The 14,282-nt window shown below is 52.4% G+C and overlaps 1 protein-coding gene across 2 annotated transcripts in view; it reads left to right on the forward strand.

Annotated features, from left to right (window-relative positions):
• Positions 1-14,282, forward strand: part of mfap5 (microfibril associated protein 5) — a 112,499-nt gene that overhangs the window by 63,053 nt on the left and 35,164 nt on the right. The window contains exons 3-5 of one of the 2 annotated variants that reach the window (XM_085976800.1): positions 1,298-1,363; positions 6,488-6,520; positions 12,021-12,056. In XM_085976800.1, coding sequence (XP_085832926.1) covers positions 1,298-1,363; positions 6,488-6,520; positions 12,021-12,056 — 135 coding nt within the window. The remainder of the gene's footprint in view (positions 1-1,297; positions 1,364-6,487; positions 6,521-12,020; positions 12,057-14,282) is intronic. The other variant, XM_085976801.1, reaches the window with a different exon arrangement.

A 14,282-nucleotide genomic window follows, 5' to 3' on the forward strand; every position in this document is an offset into this window, starting at 1 on the left:
CTTCCGACAGTGCAGTGCTCCCTCAGCACTGACCCTCCGACAGTACAGCGCTCCCTCAGTACCGCCCCTCTGACAGTGCAGTGCTGCCTCAGTACTGCCCCTCCGACAGTGCAGTGCTCCCTCAGTACTGTCCCTCTGACAGTACAGCGCTCCCTCAGTACCGCCCCTCCGACAGTGCAGCGCTCCCTCAGTACTGTCCCTCCGACAGTGCAGTGCTCCCTCAGTACTGCCCCTCCGACAGTGCAGCACTCCCTCAGTACTGCCTCTCCGACAGTGCAGTGCTCCCTCAATATTGACCCTCCGACAGTGCAGCACTCCCTCAGTGCTGCCTCTCTGACAGTGCAGTGCTCCCTCAGTATTGACCCTCCGACAGTGCAGCACTCCCTCAGTACTGCCCCTCCGACAGTGCAGTGCTCCCTCAGCACTGCCCCTCCGACAGTGCAGCGCTCCCTCAGCACTGCCCCTCCGACAGTGCAGCGCTCCCTCAGCACTGCCCCTCCGACAGTGCAGTGCTCCCTCAGCACTGCCCCTCCGACAGTGCAGCGCTCCCTCAGCACTGCCCCTCCGACAGTGCAGCACTCCCTCAGTACTGCCTTTCCGACAGTGCAGTGCTCCCTCAGTATTGACCCTCCGACAGTGCAGCACTCCCTCAGTGCTGCCCCTCCGACAGTGCAGCACTCCCTCAGTGCTGCCCCTCCGACAGTGCAGCGCTCCCTCAGTGCTGACACTCCGACAATGCAGTGCTCCCTCAGTATTGACCTTCCGACAATGCAGTGCTCCCTCAGTATTGACCTTCCGACAGTGCAGCACTCCCTCAGTACTGCCCCTCCGACAGTGCAGCACTCCCTCAATACTGGGCAACCGGAGAGTGTCGGCCTGGGATTATGGGCTCGAGTATCTGTAGTGGGGCCTCGAACCCACGACCTTCTGACTCAGAGGCGAGGGATTGCGTGCTACCCACTCAGCCGCGACTGACACCTAAGCAGAGCAGAGTTGATCGGAGCCGAGGATTTTCCCTGAAGCGCTGGCAAAACGGAGGCTTTACAGCGCCACCAGTGGTGACAGCATGGAATGACACCGTGACAATGTTTGCACAGGAAATGTCCATTGTAAACACGAAGGTGGGAATTTACATCCAGGGGAATGTTGCCCAAAAATGTGGGAAGATGAAATGGGGGTGAATTTCCGCATTGGCCTATACTCCAGGGGTTCCCGGGGTTCTACAGCATAAGTTTCAGGGGGCTCCGGAGTTTGTAACGCTAACTCTCTACTTCATATCGCTCTCTCTCTCTTGTAGCCTTTTTACTTCTGGCAGTGGTTGCCCAGGACACGGGCCTAGGCTACGGGGATACGCCAGACAAAGGTACAGTTTTCTACGCCATTTGTCGATCCCCTGCACCTCCATTTCTGGAACCTCTCGGGCCAATGGGTCAAGGGTCACTGACCCCAGGGAGGGGACGGGAGCCTCTCAGGCCTGTGGGTCAAGGGTCACTGACTCCAGGGAGGGGACGGGAGCCTCTCAGGCCTGTGGGTCAAGGGTCACTGACTCCAGGGAGGGGACTGGAGCCTCTCGGGCCTGTGTGTCAAGGCGCACTGACCCCAGGGAGGGGACGGGAGCCTCTCGGGCCTGTGTGTCAAGGTGCACTGACCCCAGGGATGGGACAGGAGCCTCTTGTGCCTGTGGGTCAAGGGTTGATGTGCCTCAATAATTCCGAGACTCGAAGGTAGCAGAACAAAACAAGGCTTTTATTAACTTAGAACGAAACACGTAAGCGAGAGAGATGTCGTCCTTCTGGAGACTGGGGCTAGACTGAAAGCTAGCTTACAAACGGGGCCAGGTATTGGCGGAGCCCTACACACAGCACATTCCAGTATACAATACAGCACATTCCAGTACACAATACAATGAGGTCTGGGGGAAGGGAAATGACACTGAAACCGATCTCAGTCACAGGCAGTGATGAATGGAAATATTTCATCACATTCACCCCTTCTATAGATTTAGTCTGTTCGGGGGTTTGATAGTCCTCTGCGACCGACGTGGCTGTTGCGGTGCCGCGGGTGTCGGCTGGGTGTCCCCGGTAGCCTCCTGGGTCTCTGCCGGGGGTGCCGCCAGGGTTGTTGAAGGGGTAGTTGGTGGGGGTGCCGTTGGTCGGTGTTCTTCCGAGGGTGATGAAAGGGTAGTGGGTGGGTAAGAGTTGCTGTGATCGTCATTGCCGCTATTGCCGTGGTTGTTGTCGATGCCGGCTGGGGCGACGTCTTTTATGGACACGGTGTCCTCCCTTCCGTCGGCGTGCCGGACATATGCGTATTGGGGGTTGGCGTGGAGTAGGTGTACTGGCTCCACGAGAGGGTCCGTCTTGTGGCCCCTCACATGCCTTCGCACGAGTACCGGACCTGGGGCGGAGAGCCATGACGGCATGGATACGCCTGAGGTGGATTTCCGGGGAAAGACAAACATTCGTTCATGAGGCGTGGTATTAGTGGCCGTACACAATAGCGACCGTATCGAATGGAGCACATCCGAGAGGACTTCCTGCCAGCGGGAGATAGGGAGGCCCTTGGTCCTTAGAGCTAGAGTGACTGCTTTCCTTACTGTCCCGTTCTCTCGCTCCACTTGGCCGTTACCCCGGGGGTTGTAGCTGGTGGTACGGCTCGTGGCGATCCCCCTGGACAGCATGTACTGGCGTAGCTCTTCACTCATGAAGGACGCCCCCCTATCCGTATGGATGTAGCTCGGCATACCGAACAGGCAGAACAGGCTGTTGAGGCATTTAATGACCGTGGCACTGGTCATGTCTGGGCAGGGGAAGGCGAATGGGAACCGGGAGTATTCGTCCACAATGTTCAGGAAGTAAACATTGCAGTCGACGGACGGGAGGGGGCCCTTGAAATCTAAGCTGAGCCGCTCAAAGGGCCGTGTAGCTTTGATTAAGTGGGCTCTATCTGGGCGGTAGAACCGAGGCTTGCACTCAGCGCAAGTGCGGCAGTTCCTGGTCAGGGACCGAACTTCCTCAATCGAGTAGGGTAAGTTACGGGACTTTATGAAGTGGAACAGCCGCGTGACCCCTGGGTGGCAGAGGTCGTTGTGGAGGGTCTGTAGCCGATCCCCGGTGGCGCTGGCACACATCCCTCGTGAGAGGGCGTCAGGGGATTCGTTAAGGGCCCCTGGCCGGTAAATGATGTCGTACTCGAAGGTGGAGAGCTCGATCCGCCACCTAAGAATCTTATCATTTTTAATCTTCCCCCTCTGTTTATTATTGAACATAAACGCTACCGACCGCTGGTCGGTAAGTAGGGTGAAGCGTTTGCCGGCTAGGTAGTGGCGCCAGTGGCGCACTGCCTCCACGATGGCTTGGGCCTCCTTTTCCACGGAGGAGTGTCTGATCTCGGGCCCTTGGAGGGTCCTCGAGAAGAAAGCTACGGGCCGCCCCGCCTGGTTGAGGGTGGCCGCCAAGGCGAAGTCAGACGCATCACTTTCCACTTGAAATGGAGTGTTCTCGTCCACTGCCTGTAGCGTGGCCCGCTCAATATCCTGCTTAATGCTTTTGAAGGCGGCGTGGGCCTCAGCAGAGAGCGGGAAAGAGGATGCTTTCAAGAGGGGGCGGGCTTTGTCGGAGTAGTTGGGGACCCATTGGGAATAATAAGAAAATAACCCCAGGCACCTTTTCAGGGCTTTGGGAGTGTTGGGCAGGGGCAGCTCCCGTAGGGGGCGCAATAGGTCGGGGTCTGGTCCGATTTCTCCATTCTCCACCACGCTGCCTAGTATGCAGAGGCGCATGGTGTTGTAAACGCACTTGTCCTCGTTATTGGTGAGGTTGAGTTTTTGTGCGGTTTTCAGGAACCTCTCGAGGTTCGAGTCGTGATCCTGCTGGTTGTGACCGCAGATGGTGACGTTGTCGAGGTAGGGGAAGGTTGCCTGCAAGTGGTGGTCATCGACCATGCGGTCCATCTCCCTCTGGAAGACCGAGACCCCATTCGTCACCCCAAAGGGGACTCTGAGGAATTGGTAGAGGCGTCCGTTCGCCTCGAAGGCGGTGTACGGGCGGTCCTCTGGTCTGATAGGGAGCTGGTGGTACGCTGACTTGAGGTCGATGGTGGAGAACACCCGGTATTGGGCTTTACCTTCAGGGTAGCCAGACCGCACACTGTGAGGGGCGGCTGGGACCCACCGTACTTGAGCGTGATGCTTTGGTGGTTGCACTGGAAATCCAGGCCCAAGATCACGCTCGCACATAGGTTCTTCATGATTAATACTTTAAAATTATCATATACAGTTCCGTTAACGCACAATTGTACCGTGCAGTAACCCAGAATGGTCGATGTCTGGGTTTTGTCAGCCATAGAGATGGTACCCTGAGTAGGGACCACCTTTAGGGAGAGTTGTTGTGCCAGTTCTGGGTGGATAAAACTCTCCGTGCTTCCACTGTCAATTAAGCATTTAACCCGGCACCCGTTTACCTCGATGTCCACCATTGATCTGGATAGCGGGTGCGGCCTGGTCTGGTCCACTGTGACCGATGCCACTGTAGGGCCCTGCTCGATACAAGATGGCGTCCACGCTGTCTGCTCACAAGATGGCGGGCCCCACGAGGTCGGGCAAGATGGCGTCCAAGATGGCCGCTCCCACGGCGCACACGCGGCGGTGGCGGGTTTTCCGGCGGTTGGTTTTCCGGCAGGGTTCCCTCTGCACACCTTCCCGAAGTGCCCCTTCTTACCGCACTTAAAGCAGGTGGTGCCTTTCGCCGGGCACAGGTTTCTGGTGTGCTTTGGCTGCCCGCAGAAGTAGCAGTTGGGTCCCTGACGCGTCGCGGCTGTCGTAGGGCTTCTGGGGGGAGAGCGGGGCCCAGCCGGTGTCGGGCTGTCGGGCTGGGAAGATGCCTTCCAAGATGGCAGCGCCCTCGGTGCACACGTGGCGGCGTGGACGGCGCGGGCTGAAGAGTAGGCGTCCGAGTTTCTCTGGGCCACATCCAGGGATCGCGCGGTGTCCGCAGCCTGTTTCAGGTCCAACCCCGTTTTTTCCAGCAGTCTTTGCCGGATGTAAGTGGAGTTGAGGCCTGTGATGAAGGCATCACGAACAAGCTCGTCAGTGTACACTGCGGCTTTTACATCTCGGCACTTGCAGTCTTTGCCAAGCATTTTCAGGGTGCTTAGGAACTCCTCCACCGATTCCCCAGGTCGCTGTGCGCGGGTGGCGAGCAGGTGCCTAGCATACACCTCATTCGTAGGCTGCTGGTAATGCGCCTTTAAGATGTCGCAGGCGGCCAGGTACGTCTCGGCGTCTTGGATGAGGGGGTAAACCCGGTGGCTTACCCAATTCCGCAGAATTCCGAGTCTCACTCTTGCAGCGTCCGTAGCGTCTTTGACGGCTGCGGAATTGTCCAGGAAGAATTCCATACACTCAAACCAGTGTCCGAAGCGTGCTGATGCGTCCGGAGCATGTTGATCCAAATCCAAACATTCGGGTTTCAGGAGTTGATCCATAGTGTTGAAAATAAGTTAATAAAATTGATGTGCCTCAATAATTCCGAGACTCGAAGGTAGCAGAACAAAACAAGGCTTTTATTAACTTAGAATGAAACACGTAAGTGAGAGAGATGTCGTCCTTCTGGAGACTGGGGCTAGACTGAAAGCTAGCTTACAAACGGGGCCAGGTATGGGCGGAGCCCTACACACAGCACATTCCAGTATACAATACAGCACATTCCAGTACACAATACAATGAGGTCTGGGGGAAGGGAAATGACACTGAAACCGATCTCAGTCACAGGCAGTGATGAATGGAAATATTTCATCACAAGGGTCACTGACCCCAGGGAGGGGACGGGAGCCTCTTGGGCCTGTGGGTCAAGTGTCACTGACCCCAGGGAGGTAACAGGAGCCTCTCGGGTCTGTGGGTCAAGGCTCACTGACCCCGGGGAGGAGACAGGATCCTCTCGAGCCTGTGGGTCAAGGGTCACTGACTCCAGGGAGAGGACAGGATCCTCTCGGACCTGTAGGTCAAGGGTCACTGACCCCAGGGAGGGGACAGGATCCTCTCGGGCCTGTGGGTCAAGGGTCACTGACCCGAGGGAGGGGACAAGATCCTCTCGGGCCTGTGGGTCAAGGGTCACTGACCCCAGGGAGGGGACAAGATCCTCTCGGGCCTGTGGGTCAAGGGTCACTGACCCCAGGGAGGGGACAAGATCCTCTCGGGCCTGTGGGTTAAGGCTCACTGACCCTGGGGAGGGGACAAGATCCTCTTGGGCCTGTGGGTCAAGGGTCACTGACCCCAGGGAGGGGACAAGATCCTCTCGGGCCTGTGGGTTAAGGCTCACTGACCCTGGGGAGGGGACAAGATCCTCTCGGGCCTGTGGGTCAAGGATCACTGACCCCAGGCTGGAGGCAGGAGCCTCTCGGGCCTGTGGGTCAAGGGTCACTGACCCCAGTTCTGCTTGTCAATGTTTTGTAATCTGTAAAATTAATTCAAGCTAATTTTTTTTTCCAGATTACTCTGACTACACAGAGGCTCCATTTGATGGTATGTCCCCTTACGTAATTTAAATCCAATTTTTCCAGCCAAGTGTGGTACTGAGACCCACACACAAACACACACAGCAAAAAAGGCCCCGGGTCCATCCCCATGAATTACATACATAGAAGATAGTAGCAGGAGTAGGCCATTCGGCCCCTCAAGCCTGCTCCGCCATTTAATGAGATCATGGCTGATCATCCAAATTCAGTACCCTGTCCCTGCTTTCTCCCCATATCCCTTGATCCCTTTAGCCTTAACAAATATATCTAACTCCTTCTTGAATATATTTAATGAATTGGCCTCAACTGCCTTGTGTGGTAGAGAATTCCACAGGTTCACCACTCTCTGGGTGAAGAAATTCCTCCTCATCTCAGTCCTAAATGGCTTACCCCTTATCCTTAGACTGTGACCCCTGGTTCTGGACTCCCCCGCCATCGGGAACATCCCTCCTGCATCTAGTCTGTCTAGTCCTGTTAGAATTTTATAAGTTTCAATGAGATCCCCTCTCATTCTTCTAAACTCCAGCGAGTACAAGCCTAATCGACCCAATCTCTCCTCATACGTCATACCTGCCATCCCTGGTGAATCTTCGCTGCACTCCCTCCATGGCAAGAATATCCTTCCTCAGATAAGGCGAACAAAACTGCACACAATACTTAAGGTGTGGTCTCACCAAGGCCCTGTACAACTGCAGCAAGACATCCTTGTTCCTGTACTCGAACCCTCTCGCTATGAAGGCCAACATACCATTTGCCTTCTTAACCGCCTGCTGCACCTGCATGCTTACCTTCAGCAACTGGTGCACAAGGACCCCCAGGTCTCGTTGCACTTCCCCTTCTCCCAACCTATTGCCGTTCAGAGAATAATGTCCTAGATGCAACAAGGGGGGGCAGGCCATATTCGATTTAGATTTAGTAACGGGTTATGAGTCAGATTTGTCAGCATGGTTTTGTTACAGGAAGGTCGTGTCTGACTAACTTGATTGAATCCTTTGAGGAGGTAACAAGGAGGGTCAATGAGGGCAGCGCGTTTGACGTAGTCTACATGGATTTTAGCAAGGCCTTTGACAAGGTCCCACATGGCAGGCTGGTCAAAAAAGTAAAAGCCCATGGGATCCAAGGGAAAGTGTCAAGTTGGATCCAAAATTGGCTCAGTGGCAGGAAGCAGAGGGTAATGGTCGACGGGTGTTTTTGTGACTGGAAAGCTGTTTCCAGTGGGGTTCCACAGGGCTCAGGACTGGGTCCCTTGCTTTTTGTGGTATGTATCAATGATTTGGACTTGAATGTAGGGGGCATGATAAAGAAATTAGCAGACGATACAAAAATCAGCCGTGTGGTTGATAATGAGGAAGAAAGCTGTAGACTGCAGGAAGATATCAATGGACTGGTCAGGTGGGCAGATAAGTGGTAAATGGAATTCAATCTGGAAAAGTGTGAGGTAATACATTTGGGCAGGGCTCACAAGGCAAGGGAATATACAATAAATGGTAGGACACCGAGAAGTGTGGAGGAACAGAGGGACCTCGGAGTGTACGTCCACAGATCCTTAAAGGTTACAGGACAGGTTGATAAAGTAGTTAAAAAGGCATACGGAATGCTTTCCTTTATTAGCCGAGGCATGGAAGATAAGTAAGGAAGACTTGCTACAACTGTACAGGGTATTGGTGAGACCACACCTGGAGTACTGTGTACAGTTTTGGTCTCCTTATTTAAGGAGGGATATACTTGCATTGGAGGCAGTTCAGAGAAGGTTCACGAGGTTGATTCCGGAGATGAAGGGGTTGACTTATGAAGAAAGGTTGAGCAGGATCGGGCCTATACTCATTGGAGTTTAGAAGAATGAGAGGTGATCTTATTGAAACATACAAGATTCTGAAGGGACTTGACAGGGTAGACGCAGAGAGGATGTTTCCCCTCGTGGGGGAATCTAGAACTAGGGGGGCATAATTTCAGAATAAGGGGGCACCCATTTAAATCAGAAAGGAGGAGGAATTTCTTCTCTCAGAGGGTCGTGAATCTTTGGAATTCTCTTCCCCAGAGAGCTGTGGAGGCTGGGTCATTGAATATATTTAAGGTGGAGATAGACAGATTTTTGAACGATAAGGGAGTCGAGGATTATGGGGAGCGGGCAGGGAAGTGGAGTTGAGGCCAAGATCAGATCAGCCATGATCTTATTGAATGGCGGAGCAGGCTCGAGGGGCCGAATGGCCGACTTCTGGCTCCTATGTCTTATGTTCTTACAAGACCAGGGAGGTTATGCTAGAACTGTATAAAACACTGGTTAGGTCACAGCTAGAATTCTGCGTGCAGTTCTGGTCATCACATTACAGGGAGGATGTGATTGCACTGGAGAGGGTGCAGAGGAGATTTACCAGGATGTTGCCCGGGCTGGAGAATTTTAGCTATGAGGAACGATTAGATAGGCTGGGGTTGTTTTCTTTGGAACAGAGCAGGCTGAGGGGAGACCTTATTGAGGTGTGTTAAACTATGAGGGGCCTAGATAGAGTGGATAGGAAGGACCTATTTCCCTTAGCAGAGGGGTCACTAACCAGGGGGCACAGATTTAAAAGTAATTGGGGGAAGGTTTAGAGGGGATTTGAGGGGAAATTTCTTCACCCAGAGGGTTGTGGGTGTCTGGAACTCACTGCCTGAAAGGGTGGTAGAGGCAGGAACCCTAACCACATTTAAAAAGTACTTGCAATGTGCGCTTGAAGTGCCGTAACCTGCAGGGCTACGGACCAAGAACTGGGAAGTGGGATTAGGCTGGATAGCACTTGTCCGACCAGCACGGACACAATGGGCTGAATGGCCTCCTTCTGTGTCCTAATTTTTCTATGATTCTATGATTTTTCTATGATTCTATGATTTAGTTAACAGCCTAGCGGTGCGTGAACATTTATCCAATTGCGATCATAACATGATCGAGTTGGAATAAACCGGTCTTTTTCCGAGTGGCAGGGAGTGACTAGTGGGATACCACAGGGATCGGTCCGAGGACCCCAGCTATTCACAATATATATAAATGATCTAGACGAGGGAACTAGATGTAATATCTCCAAGTTTGCAGATGACACAAAACTGGGTGGGCGTGTGTGCTGTGAGGAGGATGCCGAGAAACTCCAGGATGATTTGGACAGGTTGGGTGATTGGGCAGATGCAGTATAATGTGGATAAATGCAAGGTTATCCACTTCGGTGGCAAAAACAGGAAGACAGATTATTATCTGAACGGCAATAGATTGGGAGAAGGGGAAGTGCAACGAGACCTGGGTGTCCTTGTGCACCAGTCGCTGAAGGTAAGCATGCAGGTGCAGCAGGCGGTTAAGAACGCAAATGGTATGTTGGCCTTCATAGTGAGAGGGTTTGAGTACAAGAACAAGGATGCCTTGCTGCAGTTGTACAGGGCCTTGGTGAGACCACACCTTGAGTATTGTGTGCAGTTTTGGTCGCCTTATCTGAGGAAGGATGTTCTTGCCATGGAGGGCGTGCAGCGAAGATTCACCAGACTGATACCTGGGATGGCAGGAATGGTGTATGAGGAGAGATTGGGTCGATTGGGCTTATACTCGCTGGAGTTTAGAAGAATGAGAGAGGATCTCATTGAAACTTATAAAATTCTAACAGGACTAGACAGACTCGATGCAGGAAGGATGTTCCCGATGGCGGGAGAGTCCAGAACCAGGGGTCACAGTCTAATGATAAGGGATAAGCCATTTAGGACAGAGATGAGGAGGAATTTCTTCACCCAGAGAGTGGTGAACCTGTGGAATTTTCTGCCACACAATGCAGTTGAGGCCAATTCATTAAATATATTCAAGGAGTTAGATATATTTCTTAAGGTATAATGGGATCAAGGGATATGGGGAGAAAGCAGGGACAGGGTACTGAATTTGGATGATCAGCCAGGCTCTCATTGAATGGTGGAGCAGGCTCGAGGGGCCGAATGGCCTACTCCTGCTCCTATCTTCTATGTTTCTTTGTTTCTATGAGCTCAACGTAGCATTTGAAAGGGAGAAATGCAAAACAGTAATCAAGATTCCAGATTTAGGTACGTCCGACTTCAAAGGGATGAGACAGAGACTAGTCCACAGTAAACTGGGCAAATCTGTTACTGGGTAAAACGACAGAAGATCAGTGGGAGATGGTCCAAAAAGTATTTAATGTGATACAGAGCCAGTTTATACACCTGAGGGGCAAGTGATCTACTTGTCAAGAAAAACAGCCATGGGCGACTAAAGAGGCAAGGGATAGCATAAAACTAAAAGAAAAATATACAAAAATGCAAAAAATAGCACAGACCCTGGTGAATGCGAAAGATACAAAGAATAGCAAAGGGTGACACAACTATGTACAGTTTTGGTCTCCTTACCTAAGAAAGGATATACTTGCCGTAGAGGGAGTGCAGCGAAGGTTCACCAGACGGATTCCTGGGATGGCGGGACTGTCGTATGAGGAGAGATTGGGTCGACTAGGCCTGTATTCACTGGAGTTTAGAAGAATGAGAGGGAATCTCATTGAAACATATACAATTCTGACAGGGCTAGACAGACTGGTTGTAGGGAGGATGTTTCCCCTGGCTGGGGGTTCTAGAACGAGGGGGTCACAGTCTCAGGATATGGGGTAGGACATTTAGGGCTGAGATGAGGAGAAATTTCTTCACTCAGAGAGTGGTGAACCTGTGGAATTCTCTACCACAGAAGGCTGTGGAGGCCAAGTCACTGAATTTTATAAGTTTCAATGAGATCCCCTCTCATTCTTCTAAATTCCAGCGAGTATAAGCCCAATCGACCCAATCTCTCCTCATACGTCATTCCTGCCATCCCAGGTATCAGTCTGGTGAATCTTCGCTGCACTCCCTCCATGGCAAGAACATCCTTCCTCAGATAAGGCGACCAAAACTGCACACAATACTCAAGATGTGGCCTCACCAAGGCCCTGTACAACTGCAGCAAGACATCCTCGTTCTTGTACTCAAACCCTCTTGCTACGAAGGCCAACATACCATTTGCCTTCTCAACCGCCTGCTGCACCTGCATGCTTACCTTCAGCGACTGGTACACAAGGACACCCAGGTCTCGTTGCACTTCCCCTTCTCCCAATCTATTGCCGTTCAGATAATAATCTGCCTTCCTGTTTTTGCCACCAAAGTGGATAACTTCGCATTTATCCACATTATACTGCATCTGCCATGCTTCTGCCTAATCACCCACAGGGAGGGGTTGAGGCGAGTGGCGTAGATGCATTTAAGGGGGAGCTGGATAAACACATGAGGGAGAGAGGACTAGAACGAAATGTTGATGGGGTGAGATGAAGAGGGGATGGGAGGAGGCTCGTGTGGAGCGTAAACACTGACACAGACCAGTGGGGCCGAATGGCATCTTTCTTTGCTGTACATTCTATGTAATAAGGAAGGGGGGCCTTCAGGAGAGTGTGGGAGGGTGTGAAGTAGAACCGAACACAGGCAGATCTGTTTCCTGACGGGATCTGATGTCTTTTGTACTCCCTCAGGTCCACCGCCGACTGATTCCGTGCCCTTCCCAGCGGGTAAGTGATTCTAATTTCGAGCACACGCCCCCGTCTCCGGCCGGAATACAGGAGAATCTCAGGCTCCATCTCTCCTTCCGCCTGTACGTTCTTGTTACCTCCCACACGCAACCACTCCGACGCACTCCCGGCCGGCCACCCACCTTCCACGTAGGGACCGCTCCCTCCGAGACACCCTAGTCCACTCCTCTATCACCACCAGCACCCCTTCCCCTTCGCCCGGCACCTTCCCGAGCAAGCGCAGGAGATGCAACACCTGCCCTTATACCTCCCCCCGTCCCACTGTCCAGGGCCCCAAACACCCCTTCCAGGTGAAACAGCGATTTACTTGTACTTCTTGCAATCTAGTATATTGTATTCGCTGCTCACGATGCGGTCTCCTCTACATTGGGGAGACCAAACGCAGATTGGGTGACCGCTTTGCGGAACACCTCCATTCAGTCCATAAGGGTGACCCCGAGCTTCCATAGAAACATAGAAGATAGGAGCAGGAGTAGGCCATTCGGCCCTTCGAGCCTGCTCCGCCATTCAACGAGATCGTGGCTGATCATCCAAACCCTAGCACCCAGTCCCTACACCGACAGCCATCCCACCCAAGCCCTATCCCCGTAACCCCGCGTATTTAATCCCCCCTGACACTAAGGGTCAATTTATCATGGCCAATCAACCTAACCCGCACATCTTTGGACTGTGGGAGGAAACCGGAGCACCCGGAGGAAACCCACGCAAACACGGGGAGAATGTGCAAACTCCACACAGACAGTCACCCGAGGCCGGATTTGAACCCCGGTCGCCTGTCACTTAAATTCACCGCTCCATTCCCACTCGGACGTCACTGCCCTTGGCCTCTTGCATTGTTCCACGGAAGCTCAGCGTAAACTCGAGGAACAGCACCTCATCTTCCGATTAGGCACTTTACAGCCTTCCGGACTCAATATCGAGTTCAACAATTTCAGATCATAACCTCGGCCCCTATTACATTTTTATTTATTTTTTATCCACACCTTTGTTTTGGCCCTTCCCCCCTTTTCTTCTCTCCCACATGGCAGCTGTCTCCCATTCTGCCAGCGCATTTCACACCTAATCTAGAGCCGTCTTTTGTCTCCACTAGTCCTATCACCACCTCGTCTGGTTTTGAATACCTCTTAATGTCCCTTCTCTTTTGTTCTCTCCCAGCCTGGCCTTTTAATCAATTTCATTTCCTGTGCTTCTTCAGTCTTGACAAAGGGTTTGACCCAAAACGTTGACTCTATTTTCTCTCCACGGATGTTGCCTGGCCTGCTGAGTTTTTCCAGCACTTTCTGTTGTTATTTCACCTTCCACGCTTGTAAGGGGTGGTGTGTGGGGTCAGCTTCACCTCTGACTTATGAGCGGTTCGAATCGCTCCCACTCCCTTGGTTCGAGACCTTGGATTTATTTGGGGGTTGTGATAAAAGTGCAGTAGACAACCTGGTTTTGGTGCAAGAAGTTTGATCTTTATTTGAGAAAGAAAATACAACACAATAATAACACTCTAAATAAAATAGGAAAAACACTTCGACATACACGAGGGAAAAATTACAGTAGACAAATGCCTCACCCCTCCCAATCCCACCTTACCAGCTAAATTGGACTCTTAAGGACCAGGGATAATGCTCACCAAAATGAATCACAGAAATCACAGAAACCCCACAGTGCAGATAGAGGCCATTTCGGCCCATTGAGCCTGCACCAACACATATCCCACCCGATCCCCGTAACCCCACGTATTTAATCCCCCTAACACTAAGGGTCAATTTATCATAGCCAATCAACCTAACCCGCACATCTTTGGACTGTGGGAGGAAACCGGAGCACCCGGAGGAAACACACGCAAACACGGGGAGAATGTGCAAACTCCACACAGACAGTCACCCGAGGCCGATTCGAACCCGGGTCCCTGGCGCTGTGAGGCAACAGTGCTACCCACTATGCCACCGTGCTGACTCCTTGACAGTTGAGCTGGTTCGCGATTTCGGGGTTCGCTGGATGTGTCGATTGGGGCCTGCCGTACCACGGTTGGTTGTTTCGTAAGGCCCTTGTTGCCGCGAGGTGTCTGATGGTCACTGAAACTGTTGCTCTGGTTTCTTCTTGTGTGTTGACCTGCTTCCAGAACTGGGAACTTCTTCGATCTCGATGAACTCCTGAGAACTGCCCAGGACTTTCGAGCTTGTAGAGAACTTGTTGCAACTGTGTCACTGCTGAACT

This window comes from Somniosus microcephalus, unplaced genomic scaffold (assembly GCF_052327205.1).
Source record: "Somniosus microcephalus isolate GS21.2 unplaced genomic scaffold, FLI_Smic_1.0 unresolved_chr3, whole genome shotgun sequence".
Lineage (NCBI taxonomy): Eukaryota > Metazoa > Chordata > Chondrichthyes > Squaliformes > Somniosidae > Somniosus > Somniosus microcephalus.